This window comes from Chrysoperla carnea, chromosome 1 (assembly GCF_905475395.1).
Source record: "Chrysoperla carnea chromosome 1, inChrCarn1.1, whole genome shotgun sequence".
Lineage (NCBI taxonomy): Eukaryota > Metazoa > Arthropoda > Insecta > Neuroptera > Chrysopidae > Chrysoperla > Chrysoperla carnea.
In genome coordinates, this window is record NC_058337.1 from 23,237,146 (window position 1) to 23,258,640 (window position 21,495).

The 21,495-nt window shown below is 29.6% G+C and overlaps 1 protein-coding gene across 1 annotated transcript in view; it reads left to right on the forward strand.

Moving 5' to 3' along the window:
• The window catches only part of LOC123304992 (NGFI-A-binding protein homolog), a 32,301-nt gene extending 13,136 nt beyond the window's left edge, over positions 1-19,165 (forward strand). Inside the window, exons 2-5 of the mRNA XM_044886571.1 lie at positions 16,229-16,330; positions 16,408-17,018; positions 17,150-17,406; positions 18,950-19,165. Of these exons, the coding sequence (XP_044742506.1) occupies positions 16,229-16,330; positions 16,408-17,018; positions 17,150-17,406; positions 18,950-19,100 (1,121 nt within the window). The 3' untranslated portion in view covers positions 19,101-19,165. The remainder of the gene's footprint in view (positions 1-16,228; positions 16,331-16,407; positions 17,019-17,149; positions 17,407-18,949) is intronic.
• The last annotated feature ends 2,330 nt before the right edge of the window (positions 19,166-21,495 follow it).

Here is a 21,495-nt window from a genome sequence, read left to right on the forward strand (position 1 = left end):
ACGTACATAGAATTAAAAAAAAATTCATTAACTTGTTTGTGTATGGATATAGTTTGTTTTTCTGGTATAGTTTCTAAGTTAATTAGTTTTTTGGTATAATATTTCTAGAAATAAAAATTCAACCGTTTATTTAAAAAGAAATAAAAGTCATTTTTAACTGACTTATAGAAAAAAGAAAGGCGACGGTTTCAATTCGATTAATTTTGTCTTTTTTTATTTTGCTTGTTCAAGTACAGGAGAATTATAATCGTGAAAATGATTTGATATTGAGTTTTCAGATACCTACCCCAGAAATTTGAAAAAAAACAACTGACTGAGTTAATTGTTGAAATGCCATGTATAGACAGTGTTGATTACGCAATCGTTTGTTTTTTACGTCATGTAAGTAAAGAGAGATAGTAACTCTTACACACAAAGTAATCTTAAGAGTATCGTTCTTCTCATTTCCTCAGTAGCTATAGTGTATGCTATAAACAAACAAATACATACATAATATATGTAACGTATAAATTTAAAATATATACAATAGCTTATACATATTATATAATGTTCTGAGCTAATTTGAGCCCTTACGTGTAAACAATGATGTTTTTTATAAGGAACATATTTTACATTTAAACTTTTGTTCTATCTCTAACGGTTTACAGGATTGGTCCTACGGATCCAAGAACCAATTGACATATGCTGCTCATTTACAAACGTCCTAAGCACGCTATAAAAATTTCAGCTTGATATCTCTTTTCGTTTTTGAGTTATAGTGTTTACAGAAGGACGGACAGAGAGACAACCATTTATGGACTAATTAAGTGATTTTATGAACACCTATTCCAAAATTTTGTTTGTAACATCAATTTATAAGCGTTATAAATTTGGGACTAAACCTAGTTTACCATGATATCTTTCATATACATGGTATAAAAAATAATTAATGAGTTGGTCTTTTACGTTATTTTTTTGAACGAAAATGTTTTGTCGGAGATCAACATAAAGAATGGGGTGTGCTATACATTTCTTTTGTAGCTCACAATATTTAAGAGGTTTTCGGAGTATAGGTATATTTTTATATATATGTTGGTTTTTTCTACTTTTGTTGCACCTCCAGCAGACTATTTTAGTACAAATGAGCAGAAGTTCGGTATGTAGTTTCCTTTTCCTCAAAAACCATAAAAGATGGTGAGTTGAAAATTGTAAGTAGCTTCATTGATTCTAATTTCATACTAAACCCATTTGATAATTTTAAGAGGGTTAAAGGTGTCAACTTTTGGGAGAAAATTTGTTGTTTAAAAATTAGTGGGTGTTTTGAACCATTTTTGTGAATCTCTAGAGAGGGGCAGCTGCCCCCTATCTGCCCTCTTTGGCGATGCCTATGTAATAATAAGCACCAAATGAGGGTGCAATATGATCTTAGTGATGGAGCTCTGCTGCTCACGAGTTTTTTTTTCATTTCACTTGCTAGAATTTCAACTAGTTTTCCAGTTTTGTTAAGAATATTAAGATGGAAAAACTAATATTGTAAAAAGAAACCATTAACATACACGTATGAAATTAATGTATAAAAATAATTCTCACAGAACTTTTAATTCAGTTCTGAATTGAAATGATATTCTTTATAAATTTTTTTTTAATTCCATTTTTTGCATAGGTATAACACAAATACATGCCATGTTTTCAGTATATATTTATTTTTATACCATGTATAAATGAAATATACATAGTATATTAAGTTTAGTCCCAAGTTTGTAACGCTTAAAAATATTAATACTACGAAAACATTTTGTTATAGGTGTTCATTAAATCATCTAATTAGTCCATTTTCGGTTGTCCGTCCGCCCGTCTGCTCGTCTGTGAGCACGATAACTCAAAAACGAAAAAAGATATCAAGATATTAGCGCACTCACGATGTTAAAAGTGAAGTCGAGTTCGTAATTGAGCAACATAGGTCAATTGGATACCGTAAGACCTATCTTGTAAACCGTTAGAGATAGAACAAAAGTTTCAATATAAAAAAATGTTCCTTATAAAAAAATAAAGAACTTTTGTTTGAAACATTTTTTGTAAACATCACTGTTTCCTCACGAGGGCACACATTAGATGCAAATATAATAGTATGTATTCATATGGGATTATCAGTTATGTATGTGTGACATCTATAGGATTATCAGTTATCTATGTGTAATGTGATAGAGTAATCAACACTGTTTATACATGGTATTTAAACAATTAACTCATTCAATTGTTTGTTTTCACTTGTTTTCACTATGTATATAAAATATTTTCTCGACTTACATTCCACGATGGTAACACTTGTAATACTCCAGTAAACGAGGCCAAAACCTCTAAATTCTTTACTATAGCTCCGACTGATCTCTAAATTTGGGATTAAGATTTATAGACGGTGCCTAGTGGCGCTTTTGCCCAGGGTGTGGTAACCACTCCTTCTAGGGAGTTAAAAAATATATGTTCAAAATGACATATTTCGAAAAGTCAATACTTACCGAGTTATGGGCGATAGTAGGTAAAGGAAAAAATTTAGTAGGCAAAAATTACTGTACTACACAAAATAAAAATCTGTACAAAAAATTATTATTATGAGAATTTTTTGGTTGAATATTTTATGGTAGAAAACTGAAAATACCTAAAATCTCGCGCCAAAATTTATTTGTGAAAATATCTAAAATCACGAGCAAAGTTATTTTTTTGTAGCAAAGAACCATAATGTAGTTTAAATGAAACAAAGTTCACCCCAGTTTAACCTGAAAGGCATGCTCCGAAAATTAAACTAGACATGTTTTTTAATTTTTCCCCGAAAATAAGAATGGCAATATTTTAAAAAATCACCTATATACACCCTCTCAAATTTGTGTAAAGAAAAGTACATTAGGTCAGGCTTGGACAAGGCGTGAAAAGACTAAAGCCACAGGCTAGTTTTGACATCCATTATCTTCACCCAAGCATCAGGTTTCTTACTTGCTTGATTGTCAAAAGCTTCAAGGACATGAATCCCAATTTTGCCATTGTGCAACTTACAAAATGCCTTAATTAACGAACAACGTTATACAATATACAGTACTATTTAAGGTATAATATCCGTTATAGTCTCTCATAAAAACATGACGGTGATTTTTAAGATTTACGGGAGCACCTATAAGTATACAAAACAAAGTGGCATCTACACTCTCTCTTTCTTACAATTAGTGCCACTTTGGTTTGATAGAACTATACGTGGCTCAATTAAGCAGCTTTTGGAATTCCTCCCTCCCTCCATGTAGCCTACCATAACCTTTACTACAACATTTTGTTATTATCTGCATTATCTGTTTACAAAAAAATTTCCCTTCCCTTTTAGTGGGCAAATAATTTAATATTTTAATATCATTTATGCTAATTATTGAACGTTTTGTGATAAAAATCGAAACTAATCTTCCCTTTTTAGTGGGCAAATAATTTAATATTTAAATACCATTTATGCTAATTATTGAATTGGTTTATTGAATTAATATAATTATTGGTTTTCTATCGTCTGTTTAGTGGGCTTGAGAATGGAAAGTTGGAAAAACTGTTACGGACATTCTACCTTAATAATATAAAAGTTATAACACAACAGCCAAGAAGCAAAGTATAATAAATGTTTAATATTTAAAAAAAAATAAAAAAGTAGCATAAAAAAACTAAAATTATAATCAAATACAGAATAAAGATGCCAACATACATAAAATATATTGATTAGAGAAGGTAAACGAATATATTAGTGTACATACATATAAACATCGCATCGCGTATATATGAAAGATACAACTTTTTATGAATATAAAAATAATATTATAGAATTCAAAAGGAACATAGTTCGTGATGGAATTGTGTATAGGGATTTTTTTTTTATAGGTATTAATAATAATATCGTGGTGCCGGTGAAACTTCTTTTTATTAATTTCTTCAACATTGTATGTAATATTGTTAATTTTTTTTATACATATAAATCATTTGTATTTTAAATGTGTATAATTTTCATTGACTTCTTAAGTAGTTTTACTAGAATGTAACTAAAGTTGATAATTTGCTAGTTCTAGTTTAGGTAACGTCTGTAAAAACTTGTCACTAAAAATAGCAGAAAAATAATTGACGTGCTTGAAAAGTGAGGAAAAATTCGATAAATTTCTTTCAACAAGACTGCTTAATAAATATGGTGGGAGCGCAAATAAGATTACTAAGTACATAGTATTCATACATATTATACCATGTATATATGAAATATACATAGTATATTAAGTTTAGTCCCAAGTTTGTAACGCTTAAAAATAATGATGCTAGGAAAAAAATTTTGTCATAGGTGTTTGAGTATATCAGAAAAGATGGCCATGAATGGTTTGACATTTACTATTTTATATTTTTACAGAAATCTTTAATTTATGGTTCAAAATGATGATCATAGATCTGTTCCATCTACGACCACAATTTTGAATCATAAAATAAAGATTTCTGTAAAAATTGAAAATAGTAAATGTCAGATTAAATTTAATTTGTAATTTTTTTATTTTTATAAATTATCGCTCATGTGTTATTCTGATGTATGAGCTTTATTGCTGTACATTTTCATTAAAAACCATTCGCTAGTTTTTCCGTGAAAGAGTAACAAACAAACAAACAAACATCCTTACTTTCACATTTATAATATAATAGGGATAGGGATTATTTGTCCAAATTACGTGAAAAACTGATGAATGTTTTGGAAGTCTATGGACAAAAACAAAATACACAGCGTGGTTAAAAAATTTAATTAAACTTTTTTTTTCGTATCATTTTGTGGGTTATCGCAAAAAACAATCCAATTTAAAATTTATACCTATATACTATAATACATCATACATTTTCGTGAGAAATAAAACCTAAAAGATCGTTAACTACTTACATCGATAAATTCAAACAGAAAACAAAACAAAAAAATTAACCGATAAGCTTAAAATATTATTATAATTAAAAAAATTTCATCTTGTATAAAATTTTATTGATCTAAAATAACGGTAATTTTGCATATGACTATTTTCATTTAAATTTAACCCTACCCAAATTGAGATGAGAGGCATACAAAATATTCATTACTGCAATTACATGAAAAAAAAATGTTTTGAAATAACGGTACATTTTTCGTCTAGTAGCAAAAACCACCCCTAAAATATTAACCCTCTTTTTTTTTATACTTATATACAAAACTAAAATCATCCCCTAAAAACCCTCCTACTTACACTCTGTAACGGTCCAATCGTACCCAACATACATACATATGATGAAACGATGCAAAAATTAAGAAACTTTTTCAAATATGTGTATCGTAGATCCAATCAGAATTTATATAAAAAGTTTTGTGACCCACAGGTATAAAAAAAAATCACAAAAACCTGAGGGGTTGGTATTTTTTTCAATGTATATAATATATTTTTGAAAAAAAAAATTAACACCCATTTCCGGTGTACCAAAATATAGTAGAGGTATATAATGGATATACATACATTATACAAAAATATATAAAAGTTTTTTGAGATTTTTTACAATATTTAAAATCCGCCATATTTGTTTGAATTTGGAATAAATTTTGTGAAGACTTTGAGATATATAACTTTTTATGCTATTTTTAACATGCTTTTATTAGCTTCATACATATGTTAGTATGTTAATATGTAACGGAAACTTTGAACATGATTTTGGCCCCCTTTAAAACGTCGGATTCACTCAAAATTTGCCATATTTATCAAGGAACGATAACAATAATATAATTTTAAAAATTTAGTCTATAATACTAAAAAACACAAAATAAATAATAGTTTAAAAAAACTAAAAAACACGCTTTTGTAACTAGTTGAACTAAAAGGTAGACAATAATTTCTTTAAATTCAAAAATTCATTTACTTTTACCTATATATCTATCTATAAAAAATATCTACACTAAATGAAATTTAGCACCCCACGCTTTTTTACGATAAAATGATTTTTTTGAATTTAAAGAAATTATTATCTACCTTTTAGTACAGCTATAGTTACAAAAACGTGTTTTTTAGTCTGTTTTTTTAAACTATTATTTTTGTCTAGTGTCCGACCGAAGCTTCGGCTTCGGCCACATTCGGCCAAAAAAAACACCTTCGGTCAAACATTCGGCTTCGGCCGAAGCCGAAGCTTTGGCCGAAGGTTCCTAGCAAACGTCGGAATTGAACGAATTGTTCTAAATGTTATTATTTTGAAATAAATTTCAAGGTAACTTTTTTAATCATCTTTAGATTGACTTCTATAGATCAACTTCTCAAGATCATAACCTCTAAATCAACTTCTAGAGATCAACTTTAATATTAAAGTTTTAAAATCATGTTTTTAAACCTTCGGCTTCGGCTCGGCTTCGGCCGAAGGTTGTGGCGATAGCCGATTAATCGGCTTCGGCTTCGGCCAAAAATCGACCTTCGGTCGGACACTAGAAATTTTTAATTTCGTCGCTATAACCGGATCATTGTTATTAACGATTTTAACTTTACTTGCTTCAAATTTCGAAACCAATGTTTCATGAAACTTACTTCATGTTTACCTAATAACTATATTTTGAATAAACAGTTTAATAATAAAGAAAATTGAATGAATATAGGGACATCCAAACGAGGGGAAGCTCACTAGATTGAATATATTTATTTGTAACAAAATTAAATTTTCCAGTACCTCCACCATAACTATATTATATGTATTTAACTTTTTTTAAGACCATTATTATTTACATATTTTATTGCTTATTAAGTGCTATAAACAGTCGGAAGGCTTCAGAACTTATTAAAGGATGTTCAAACATTATTTTAGATTTTTGATAAGCTCAAAAATGAAATTGTGAGCCCCGTTTTTCAGCTTTTAAAATGGCTTTTTTGCAGTTTTTCCAAACATTAAACTGTTAATATCTCGAAAACAAAGAAGTTTACGAAAAAATCACAAAGAGCTTTTTTAACGTTAAATGACCCATAGAACCTAGAGTAACTTTTACTTGATTCAAAAAAATGTCATATAACTGTTTCTGTGGAAGCGGGGGTGGGGTGGGGCGTTATTTAAAAATTGGAACAATGGCGTTTCTGGCAAGGTCGAGAATATTAATCTATAAGCTTTTCTGATCAAGAATCAATTGATAAAATGCGGTACTCATACTTTGCACACTCAACCCCATCTAGAGCCTGCGATATTTTAATAAACTTTTTGCATGGAAAACAAAACTTTATAAAACTAAATCACATAACTTGAGAGTTAAAATATTTACTCCAACAATACTTGACATTAAACCTACCCAAATTATTAACAAAAAAATCATATTTGATTTCAAAAAATATTCGCTCGAACAATTTTTCAAAAAAAAAATCTTTCATTAAAAAAAAAATATTATGAATTAATAAACCATAAATTAATATTTAATAACAGTATACCAAAAAAAATTGTAAAAAAAATGTAAAAAACCTGAAGCCATATTTATATTGATTAGCTAAATAATTAACATTTACTGTCCTTCGCAAGTCTTTTTTTTTTGTTTTTATATCTAAAAATTTTTTCTTAACTAATTTTTTTTTCCTATTGTAAAAATCGTAAACAATATATATTTTTTTCCGCATATAAAACCAAGGTTAGTTTCGTGTCATTTTTATTCAGATATAATTATGCACAACAAAAAAAAATATGTTTAAAGACAAAAATCCCACTGCCTACACAATTATAAAGTTTATAAAATAAGTAAAAAAAATGTGAAAAAAAATTTCTATTAAACATGAACATATATTGTTAATCTGGGGCTTCGTAAATATATATCGTTGATTTAATGATGATGATTCATACAAAAAAAAGATCATGTATTTACAGTTTAAAATAAAAATTAAATTAAAAACTTACTAAAAAGTAAAAAATAATTAATAATACTTAATTTTAGAAAATTTAATTTCATATTTTTTACAGCTCAATTTCTTTGAGAGGAATATAATGGTCTAATTTCAATTCTAACAAGTGAAAACAAACAATTGACTGAGTTAATTGTTGAAATACCATGCATAGTCAGTGTTGATTTCTTTATCACATTACACATACAAACATGTGACACATACATAACTGATAATCAAGTATAGTACATATTATAAAATTTTCACCTAATTGGCGCCCTCAAGGGTAAACAGTGATGTTTACGAAAAAATGTTTCAAACAAAAGTTGTTTAATTTTTGATAAGGAACATTTTTTATATTTAAATTTTTGTTCTATCTCTAACGGTTTACAAGATGGGTCCTACGGACCCAAGACCCAATTGACCTATGATGCTCATTTACGAACTTGACCTCACTTTTTACGTCCTGAGTACGCTGTAAAAATTTCAGCTCGATATCTTTTTTCGTTTTTGAGTTATCGTGTCCACAGACGGACGGACGGACGGACGGACAACGGACGGACAACCGGAAATGGACTAATTAGGTGATTTAGTGAACACCTATGACAAAATTTTTTTCCTAGCATCATTATTTTTAAGCGTTACAAACTTGGGACTAAACTTAATATACTATGTATATTTCATATATACATGGTATAAAAATGTTTCACGCTAATAAAATTGACTATTTTCCTAGTTCTTAGTCCCAAGTTTGAAACGCCCACAAATGTTGATATTACGAACAAAACTTTTGTATAGGTTTTCATAAAATCACATAATTGGTTCATTTCCGGTTGTCTATCCGCCCGTCCGTCCTGTCTGACAACACGATAATTCATAAACGAAAAAAAATATCAAGCTAAAATGTTTCCAGCGTCCTCAGGACGTAAAAAGTGAGGTCGAGTTCGTAAATGAGCAACGTAGGTCAATTGGATCTTGGGTCTGTAGGACCCATTTTGTAAACCGTTAGAAATAGAACAAAAGGTTAAATGTAAAAAATGTTCCTAATAACTAATATTTTTCAAAATTAACACTCTCTTCATAAGGTTTATGTGATACGGAATCCTCCCAAAAAAAAGCCAAAATTATTTGTATGTAATCATTATTTTAAAAAAATTTGAATTTGAAAGTGGTTTAATAATTTTGTAAAAAAAAAAAATAATCAATTTTTTAATTGAATTTGATTTTAGAAAAAATAGAATTATTGAATAATTTAAAATATCATAATCGAAATACAATGCTAATATTAACAAAAAAATCAATTTAACGAAGCGGACAAAAAACCTGCTTAGCAACGAGGAACCAAATAGTAATATTTTTTTTTAGTTTTGTAAATTTTTTAGTAATTTATATTAATCAAGATACACTAAAACCACTCGAAAAAAAAAACTTTACACGACACTTGTCAGCAAAAAATTTGTTAATCATACTTACTAGACCTATCTGAAAATCAACAAATTTTCAAAATTTTTGTGTCAAACCCCAAAAACATTAAAATACCTATGTATACATTTTTATACCCTGTATATATGAAATATATATCAAGGTATACTAATTTTAGTCCCAAGTGTAACGCCTAGAAATATTGATGATTTGAACAAAATTTTCATATAGGTGTTCTTAAAATCATTTAGTCTATTTCCGGTTGTCCGTCGACTCGATAAATCGAAAATGTAATAAAATTTTTATAGCGTTGCTCAGGACGTAAAACATCGGACGTCTCGGGTTTGTAAGACCTGTTTTGTAAACCGTTAGAGATAGAACAAAAGTTTAAGTTTAAAAAATGTTTCTTATAAAAAAAACAACAATTTTTGAAGGTGAGGGCGAAAATTAAGACTATATTTTGGGGACCAATTTTAGTGAAGTAACCAATAACTTCCAAAAAATAGGTTTGCTAACTCTACTAAACATTGGGCTATTTCGAAAAAAAGATCTATATACCTACTTCTGTCGAAAAAATTGGGTCTTGTTGAGTAAAATTTTTATGAAGTTTCAAAATAAACAATTCTCCCATTCTCCAAAAAAAAAAAAAAAATTAAATTAAACAAGTGAAAACAAACAATTGACTGAGTTAATTGTTGAAATACCATGTATAGACAGTGTACATGTTACACATATATAACTGATATAGCCATACATACTATACAATTTGCGCATAATTTGCGCTCTCACGGATAAACAGTCATGATTACGAAAAAATGTTTCAAACCAAAGTTGTTTATTTTTGTATATAAGGAACATTTTTTACATTTAAACTTTTGATCTATCTCTAACAGTTTACAAGATGGGTTCCAACGGACCCAAGACCCAATTGACCTATGTTGCTCATTTACGAACTTCACCTTACTCTTTACGTCCTCAGCACGCTATAAAAATTTCAGCTTGATATCTCTTTTTGTTTTTGAGTAATCGTGAATACCAGACGACAGACAGACAACCGGAAATGGACTCGTTAGGTGATTTTATGAACACCTATACCATAATTTTATTCATAGTATCAATATTTTTAAGCGTTACAAACTTGGGACTAAACTTAATATACCTTCGTATATTTCATATACATGGTATAAAAATTCGTTAGTGTTACTTACCGCATTTGAGAAATAAACAAAAAAAAATCTTAATTCTTTTTGCTAAAAAACCAAAAAAAAAAAATACATAAATTTTTTCATTATGCAAATTACGTTACGATAAATTCTCACATTATTTTTTCCAAGATCTATAGTCATTCAGAATCCTTTTTGATTACTACTACAAACCTTTCCATCTTATTTTGTATAAATAATTCTCTAATTAAAAAAAAAAATAATAAAATCGTTGGTATTACTTACTAGACCCATCTGAGAAATAAACAAAAAATTTTCTTAATTTTTTTTTATATCAAATACCCTTAAAAAAAAAATTAAAATATGCATAAAGTTTTCTGTTTTGTTTTTCATTATGCAAATGAGATAAAAATTACAGAGATAAATTCTCACAACCAAAACAAAAATAAAAAAAAAACAACGTGAGAATATTTATCATCACAAACTTATCAAGAAGCAAAAAAAAAGACCAGAAAAAAAGTTAGAAATTAAAAATTTATCATCAGGTAAATAAAAAAATTTTTTTTTTCGTGTAAAACTCGCAAAGACCACATTAAAGACAATGACTATGCGGTGAATATGTAAATTTTTAACCCTATCTTTTAGTTTTTTTTTTCCTTAATTTTTTTTTTCTTCCAAAAAATGTAACAGCAGAATAATATTATGTATCATTTAAAGGAGGGGAGAATTTTTTTTAAATTTTTTATTACTAATGGTCAAACTTGATTTAAATAAAGGGTACAGAAAGGATTAAAGATGTTACCCTAAGTAATAATTTTTTTTTTTTTTAAGTTTTGGAAAAAAATTAATGTATGCATACGGATGATGCGTATAGCTTATTAATAATATAGGTGTACAAATCATTAACTAGGGTTTAAGATGAGAAAATATTTTTAGTTCTTTGTTCTTTTTATCAAACATGTGTGATATTATTGTCTAAGAAGATATTGTGTAATAGACAAAAAAAGAAATTAGAATAATCTCTTTTACATAAATTATAAAAATTGATGCAAAAAATATTCTTCTACCTTACTACTAGACGTATTCTATTAAAAAAAAAAACAAAGATTCGTTATTTTCAAGTATTTATTATGTCTGAGAAAATTATAATATCGTCAACAAAATTTTCTAATAATATTTTTAAAAAAAACTGGTTCCAACGCCATACAATTTCCATATAAGAAATTTTTTTTTAATTTTTCTTATTTATATTTCGAAAACGGAATGAAAAATCATAAAACGCGAAAACACGTATCGGCCCCTTTTTAAGGAGAATGAAACAGTCCGGTAAAATTCGTCATTGAGCATGAATAAGGATCCCGAATAAGTAGGATCCCGTTTAAAAAATACTTTTGAACGTAAGCTCATGAGTTAAAAAAAACGTTATCTTAATTATTAAGAGACCGCGTGAAAAACTCCCCAAAAAAAACGATTTTCTATTCTATACTTGCTAGAAAAAGGGGATTTTCACCAATCGACTCGAAAGTAAGTCAAATTAACAGAAAAGATCGAAAAATTGCATTTTCCACAACGCAATCCCCAGAAAATCGGAAGAACTGTTCTACTAAAACTCGGGGGGTTTGCGTTGTGGAAAATGGAATTTTTCAAACTTTTCTGTTAATTTGACTTTAATTCGATTCGATTGGTGAAAATCCATATTTCTGGTATGTATAGGACAAATCGTTATTTTTTGGTGGTTTTTCACGCGTTCTCTTAACAATTAACAATCGAGCATTTAAAATGAAATTAGGCCAAAAATTTGCGGCATGTTGTTGAGTAAGCTTTACACTACAATAAAAATTTTATACTTATTAAAAATCTGATTTTTTGATACCCTTTTTGAAGGATGAAAATCATAAAAATCGCTTTTTTTCGAATTTTACAAATTTTTTACTCCAAAACTAGAGAAAAATGTTGAAGAACATTTTTTGTTTAATATGATTCGGTCAATATTATTATTAATTTCCTTAAAAAAAATTAGTTTAAACAATATCCTACCGGGTTACCCACCAGTCTATACATATATCATGGAACAGATTCTTGCTATATTTGTCGCAAAAAAAGTAACTATTGTTCCTAGACCTTAATTTTCGGCAGCTGATTTTATTTGTTATTCCATAAGAAACAAGAATCTGTAAAAAATAATATTCTTTTGATAACTTGCTGGTTTAAAATTTTCTTGGTGAAAAAGCTTTTAACCTGAATAAGGTACCAACAATTGAGGTCAATGAAAAACTTTGTTAAATAAAAATAAAAGTTCTCTTTTGCAATGAATGAACCACTTCGGGTTTCAAAAAATTAAATTTCTCGATTTTTCTTCTTTAAGGCATTTACATAAGAGTTCATGTATAACATAAAATATAGATATTAAAAAGCCGAAAAGAAGTTTTCTAAAAAATTCAAAAATTTGCACATTAAACTGCAAGCTCGATATGCAAAATTTAAATGATCTATATAGATTAAAAACTTTAAACTTTGGCTTAAAAGCTTAAATTAAAAATTTTGAAAGCAGAAAATAATGCGTCGAAAAATACTTATGTGATGTAGCTTTGGCAATATTTACGTAGAGGACGCGTAAGTCTGCTTTAAAACTTTCTAAAACTTGTAGGCTACAGTTTTTTCTTTTACATCTCAATCAATCCAAAAACTGTTTCTTCTTGTCCCTTTTAATGTTTGTAATTCAATCGGATGAAATCATATCAAAAATTAGTTTGTAGTATTTTTTTGTTTTCTAGAAGTTTAACGTCTTGATAATTTGGTCCAAACTAGATATTTATTTTAACCAAATTGGTTCATCTTTTATTAGTTTTTAATCCCTATAGAATATCCTACTTGCGACCCTAAAAAACGGAATTTCTCGATTGCTTCAACTTTTCATATCAGGCCGTACTCAAGTTTTTATTTGCCCAAAGAAGTTTTTTTTGCAAAAAAACGGCTTTGGACCAGAAAGTATAGATCAAAATCCTTTATTACTTTGTGTATTGGTATTTACAAATCAATTTCCTTTTTTTGCTTCTATAAATCAAATAAAACAAGTGAAAACAAACAATTGACTGAGTTAATTGTTAAAATACCATGTATAGACAGTGTTGAAGTAAAGAGAGATAGCCAGCTATACATATATGTCACACACACATGACTGATATTTCCATATAATATATACCATACAATATTCGAACCTAATTTGCGCCCTCACGGGTAAACAGTGATGTTTTTGAAAAAAATGTTTCAAAAAAGTGGTTTATTTTTTTATAAGGAACATTTCTTATATTGAAACTTTTGTTCTATCTCTAACGGTTAACAAGATGGGTCTTACGGACCCAAGACCCAATTGACTCATGTTGCTCATTTACGAACTCGACTTGATTGATTCAGCTTGATCTTTTTTCGTTTATGAGTTATCGTGATGACTGACGGACAGACAGACAAACGAACAACCGGAAATGGACTAATTAAGTGATTTTATGAACACATATACCAAAATTTTCTTCATAGCGTCAATATTACATGCGTTACAAACTTGGGACTAAACTTAATATACCTTGATATATTTCATATACATGGTATAATAAACAAGATAGAAACGAAATAACAAAACTAAAATACGGAATAATAAAAACTTTTTAAATATTACCTAATGCCTGTAATTTATAAAACAAAAAAATATCTCAGCTTGACGTATGGCATACAACAGTAATTAACTACTTATGAGAGACATAAACAGCAAATTAATATACTATTCATCATAGAATACTTCTAATAGATAAACGTTAACATCGTTAACATCGTTAACAGTAGAGTTTCAAATATTAAATAGCTCTGTTTATGCCTTTTTATGGACTAATTCAGTTAAATAAAACTGACCATGGTGTTGAATAAGTCGGAGGTCTAAAGTCTAACTAATATTAAATACTACACCGCGAAAACTTAACGATCTCCGACTACACGAATTATTGAACATTGGAGTAGATTTTTTTAGTTATTTAAAATTTATCTTAAAGATGCTGACATTTTCGAAGGTTTTTGAGATGGACGATTTACGCCCATTACCAATGGATAATTTAACAGGCGGACAAAGGAACACTTTCCTTCCGGGCTCTTGAGACAAATTTGTATAAAAGTGTACCACAAAAGCGCACCATGATATAAGTAACAAAGACAAAAAATTAAAACTTATATATTAATCGCCCTATTAGCTCAGTTGGTTAAGGCGTAACCAATTACGTCCGCGGTATGCCAGTATCTGTTACGCCTCAAAATTTAACTCTAGATCCGCGCCTGTTTTCAAATAAATTGATGGTAAACTTGAATGTACCTACAATTAATACTTTTCTCATTCTTCATAAAGCAACTTGCCCTCCTCCTCTTTACAATTGGCTGGCGATACCCTTGAGTGTAGTATGTCTTTTGACTGGCATTTCGATTTTTAAATGCTTTGTGCTTCGTGACTAGCTTCGGGAGAATCCTGTTATTTCATTTGTTTCCAGTAACATGTCACCAGGAAAGTCCAGAATATACATACTGAAAAATCAGTGACCTATACAACAACAATCTTAGATAATTTTAGATGTTATTCAGTGGCGGATCCACCCATATGGGCATGATGGGCATGCCCATCACCTAAATAGACTAAGGATTTAATAAAATTTAAAAAAAAAGAATCGCTTCAAATAGTTTGTCTATTGTTCCTAATTTGTATACTAATCCCCCATCTGATAATTTTTGGGCGGAACATTCATTTTGTTTAAAAATTCGTTTCAAAGCATGTAGATATCAAAAATTTACATATCCCCATTAGATTCGGTTATCAATGATTTGGGGCAAGGATTGTCTCCGGAGGTACTCGATCAATTTCAGTTGGAAGTTTTACTACCTGAACCAAATGTTGGTGCCAAAGACTTGATCATCGATATCCAGGCAGTGAAAAAAGTGGTTCAAATGTACCGGCGATTCATTAATGATAGTGAATCAATTTTTATAAATGAAATCGACTCGGGATGGCCAAATAGAAAACTGAAGGTGTCGGTAGCTCATCTCATCGAAGCATGCGACCAAGATTTGTATCCCAATTTAAAAATGTTCTTACAAATACTGACAACTCTTCGCGGGGTGAATAATTCTTGATTGCATGTCAAAGTGGGACAGGAAAGTTTCTTCGTTTCGAAAGTTTAGCTTTCCTATAAACATCTGGATATCGATGACATTATCAACGTTTTCGCAAGAAAAAAGGGAAAGCTTGAATTTGTTATTTAAGTAAGCACCTAAATAAAATTATTTAATTTAAAATATGTAAACTAGCGTTTAATTTAATTTGATGAAATTTCATCAAAATTTGTTCAGTAGTTTAGAGTCTAAATGTGACGAAATTGTGATGTGTCCACCCCACGGGTTTGCCCACGAGTACAAATACACTGTACAAAATCTGGATCAGGGATCATATATTCTGTAATATATTCCTTTGTAGGAATGCACTATATCGATCATGAGCGAGTTCATACTTCTACTCGCATTTGGCCAATTTTCGAGTGGCTGTGTCTGCACCGTGCACATTATTTATTTTGAGGACTGGATCCGCGCCTGATATTATAATACTTTTACTTTCTTATTGAATAAAAAGAACCCGATTATAATTGGTTATATTAAGTCTATACATACTCTTTTTATTTTACCTTTAAGCATTATCAAATTAACTGATTGTTAAGTTAATGTAAAAAACCTTTGTTTCAGTGACAGTTACATCTGCTCCGTCCAATGAAGCTGAACTTCAACTATATCGTGTTATGCAACGAGCATCATTATTATCATATTACGATACATTATTAGAAATGGGTTAGTTTCAAAATGTTCTAATTAATAACCATTTGATAAGGCATAAATTAATTGATCTTTAAAAATTGTCCAATTAGGTGGCGATGATGTTCAACAATTATGCGACGCAGGTGAAGAAGAATTTTTAGAAATTATGGCATTAATTGGTATGGCCTCAAAACCATTACATGTACGTCGTCTTCAAAAAGCACTACACGAATGGATGACGAATCCAGCATTATTTCAATTACCATTAATATCAATCAATTATAACGAATTTGGACCGTTTACTGCACCAAATCCAAGATTATTGTTACAACAAACAGCTGCATTTGCAGCTTTACGCAAGGATGTTGTGAGTCCTGATAAGAGTATTAATTCAGTATCACCAGGCATCACCGATTTTCAAACGCTGCAAAATAATATGACACCCGGAACATCTGTAAATAATTTTTCGATAGCTTCGTCAAGTTGTTCTATAAATAAACCGGTATCATCGCCAGCGGATGTTTCATTAGGATCAACTTCAGCTACATCTAGTCCAGGCCCAACAATGAATCCCGGTTCTCCATTACAACGAATAAATCCAGTATTGACAGAAGAACAAATAGCATTAATCAATGAAAGTGCGAAAAATTTGAGTCGTTTTCTACATCCGGTAGAACCGAAACAAAGTAGCACCAAGAAAAAAATTAATAAAGAATTAGAAGTATGATAATTACAACTGTTTACTCCTAAGTGGATAATTTTAGAAGTATTGAGAGTTACTTTAGCACTCCAAACTTCCAAAATTGACCACTAGTTATTTTTCCGAAAATTTTATAGCTAATTACTTTTTAGCTTGTAATGATGATGAATGAGGATAATCCACGGCGTATGGATGAAATTAGAAAATATTCTGCGATATATGGTCGTTTCGATTGTAAACGAAAAGCTGAAAAACCATTAACATTACACGAAATATCGGTGAATGAAGCTGCTGCGCAACTTTGTAAATATATTCCAGCATTATTAACACGTCGGGATGAACTGTTCCCATTAGCTAGACAAGTTGTACGAGACTGTGATTATCATAAATATAATAAAATTAATATAACGTAAGTATTTTTATATTTTGTGGACATGGATCTCCATAGGCGTACCGAGGAGATAGTAGCTCTCCGCCTGATCTAGGAATATCACCTTTATTGACTAAACATGTGCTTATGGCAAAATACTATTGATTTTATGAAATTTTTAGACCAAGTTTTATATGCAGTTTGCACTGGAATCAAAATCTGGGTACGCCCATGGAGATTACTAAGACCGTTCGTCTTTTTAGGGTTTATAATGAGTCTGTACACATAGCTAGGGTTCCACCATCATTTATTTATCGGTCCACTCATAGTAAGAGAGTTGGTTGAACAATTTGAAGTACATTCTTAAATCACTATTAAAAATTTTCTAATTATCCTTGAAGCACCCTTAAATAAGAAAGTCGAAGTCTGGCTGAAGGGGAATGGCATTTGACATGCACAAATTAATTCTAAACATGCTAGGAAGATGCAGTATTTTGCATTCGACGCAAAATTCCTTGAAACCTCCGTGAAAATATGAAAAACTTCAACTTTTTCATTGCAACCTCCCCACAAATTTAAAAAACACCTCCAACAAATTCCTTTTTTCTGTCCTGTACATGCTAGAGAGATGGGGTTTTTTCCAGTCGACCTCTAATAAAGTTAATATCATAGAATAATTTGAAAAATTGTATCACAACTCCCCCGGAAAATCGAAAAAACACATCCCAAAATTACGTTTTTCTGTTGTATACATGCTAGAAGGATGGGATTTTCACCAAGCGAAATAAAGTCAAATTAACAGAATAGTTTTAAAAATTTTATTATCCACATCGCAACCTTCCGGAAAATCGGAAAACCCTCCAAAATTAGATTTTCCAGTTCTATATACATGAAAATTATCCATCCCCATTTCTAGAATGTCTAGAAGTGCCTTAGGATTTGTATATGTCAGTGAATAAGTCAGTCGACAATCAGCTTCACGTTGGGAATTTCACGGCTGAAAGGTCTGGCTTTTTGATTTTTTAATTCCCTAAATACTTAAGTTAAGATTTAAAAATTTGAAAATGCCTCAAAAACATTTTTTTAATAAAGAAATTTCTCTTTAAAAAAATTCAAGGGTTGATAAGGTGCCGCTACTATTCAGCCAGACATCGACTGTCTTAGGAATCCTTCAAAGACAATTTCAAAATTTTCCGTAGTGCCTGAAGAATTTACTCCAAATTGTCCACCAGCTCTCGGTCTGTCGCGTGTATCGCGATAGTATCGCGACTATTTGTCAAATAATTTTCTAAAAAAACTGTAAGGTAGAAATGACCCAATATATTCTATCTCCAAAGCTTTGAGATTTTCAATAGGTTCAACACGATATGGTCTCTGATAGTTTTCGACGTTCGATAAAGTTCTTTCATCGTCCCTGTACCTTTATACGTTGTATTTAGTTTTTTAGAGATAAAATTTACTACCGACTCGCGACTTATCAAAACTACCCTCACTTTATTATATTAATAATGCGTTCTTTTTGCATGAGAGCCAATAATTTACACATGTGTGAAAGTAATTGCATATATTTACTTGTTTGTAGAATGTCGCCTCCAGCAAGAACGAGATCAATTAGTACAAATTCATCAGATAGTGAAACAACATCAACAAGTGGTGATATTTCAGAAAATCATTCACAAGTACAATCTGGAAATAAAAGTCCAAGAAGTGTGGGATCATCACCAGGAAGATAAGAAGTAATGATCTATCAATTGTTAACTGTATTTATTTATAAACATAAAATGTATATTTTTGTATATGAAAGCAATAAAAAAAATATATTAGTTAGTGTATCAAGTAAAATTAAAAATTATATTTGCTATCAGAACTAAATCCTATGTTCTATTAACGTACTGATAGTCTACGTTATACAAGAACCCATTATCTAATTTATGGATGTGACAGTGAGGATAAAAATCTATTAATTAATAAGTGAAAACAAACAATTTCATGAGTCAATTGTTGAAATACCATGTATAGACATTTTTGATTACTCTGTCATTACATATACATACATGTAACACGTATATATAGGCATAACATACATACTATACAATTTGCGCATAATTTGCGCTCTCACGGGTAAACAGTGATGTTTACGAAAAAATGTTTCAAAAAAAAGTTGTATATTTTTTTATAAGAAACATTTTTTACATTTAAATGTTTGTTCTATCTATAACGGTTTACAAGATGGGTCCAACGGACCCAAGACCCAATTGATCTATGTTGCTCATTTACGAACTCGGTCTCATTTTTTACGTCCTGAGTACGCTGTAAAATTTTCAACTTGATATCTCTTCTCGTTTTTGAGTTATCGTGATGACAGACGGACAGACTACAGACAGACACACGGAAATGGACTAATGAAGTGATTTTATGAACACCTATATCAAATTTTTTTCTGTAGCATCAATATTTTTAAGCGTTACAAACTTAGGACTAAACTTAATATACTATGTATATTTCATATACATGGTATAAAAATCGATTTTTCTCTTTTCAATAATAATCGATTTTTTCCTATTATTTGAAAGAATGCCTGCTTTTATTTCTTCTGCATATGTTACAAAAAGTGTGATGATTTGAGAATTATTAAATTACCAAAATATTAATAAAAATATATCAATAGTGAACCAAAAAATCGATTTTTAATCAATCGACTTTTTTTAAATATTAAAATCGATTGTTTTGGAAATTGGTAAATAGTTATTTTTACTTATTCCTAGTTTATTGCCCGTCTCGGTAATGTTTCATATCAGAAAAAGTACGGGAGTAAGTTTTCAATGATATTTCAAACTGCAGTACGACGAATACCAGATTATGATTTCACGGTCATTTTCTTTTCAATTTTGTAAATTTTATTTAGTACAACCATATTGGGATTTTATCACAGGAGAACCAGAAAAACTTCATAAAAACATATACCACGTGAAGAGTAGAATCAATTTTAAAAAAATAACATCTGGATCGGTTGGGGAATATAAAAATTGTGTGTCTTTTCTGCCCAGATAAATTTTGTAAATATCTCCCAAAAAATTTAAAGAACGTTAATAATAAAACTGTTTTTAGAGCTTGGATATTTGCCATCAATACCTTCGAGGTATTTGCTATCAAATTTTATCAGGGCAGAAAAGGCCCCAAATTTTTATTTTCCGCATCTGCATTTTTGGAGTTTTGTGAAATAAACTGTTTTAAATGTCTGTACTAATTGTTAATGAAAATAATAAATAGATTGGTTGAATTTAAAAATTCATTAAAAAATTGTCGTAACTAAAACTTGGAAAGTATCTTAACTAAAACGGCCACCGGTCTTATTAATACTATCAATAGAAGAAGAATTAGAAAAACTAAAACCTTTTTGTGTGTATGTCAACAAAAAAAGTCGTCGATTAAATTTAAAAATAAGAAAAATATTCAATCCCTAGAAAGAATTGTCGGAATGAACTAGAATAATGAGAGAATTCTCATCTTGATGCACAACTCCTTAGAGCTGACTGCAAAACATTGTGTGAATACACCAAATTTTGGATTTTTTTCAGTCCTGAACTAAAATCTTACAAAAGTCAAATTGTTCAACTAGTTTATACGATACATACCTACTACACGAATGATACCGTTATTAAAAATATGCAAGTATTGTATCTTTCGTGCAATTTATATTGCATACATTGAAGAAGTTATATTTTAATTTTTCTAATGATAAATTCAGCAGAACTGAAAAAAACTAACAGGCTACAAACTGGCGGACTTTATAAGAATTTTTCTTATTTTTTTATCTTTCATTTGGTAAGATTTGTTTTAACTCGACTCCGTAAAAATCAATTCGTAATCTATCATTTTTAGGGGGCCTGTGTTATCTGAAGTTGAAAATATATCATAATATTGCCCACTAATCTACATATATATAAGCGAAATATCACTGACTCACTGATTCATCACGATAAATCTAAAACTATTCACCCGATTGACTTAAAATTAAGCATAGTTACTTTAGCGATGTAGATGCTCACTAAGAACGGATTTTTGGAAATTTAACAACGGTTGCAAAAATGTCTATATGTTACTAAGGTTTTTTTGTTAACTTTAAGT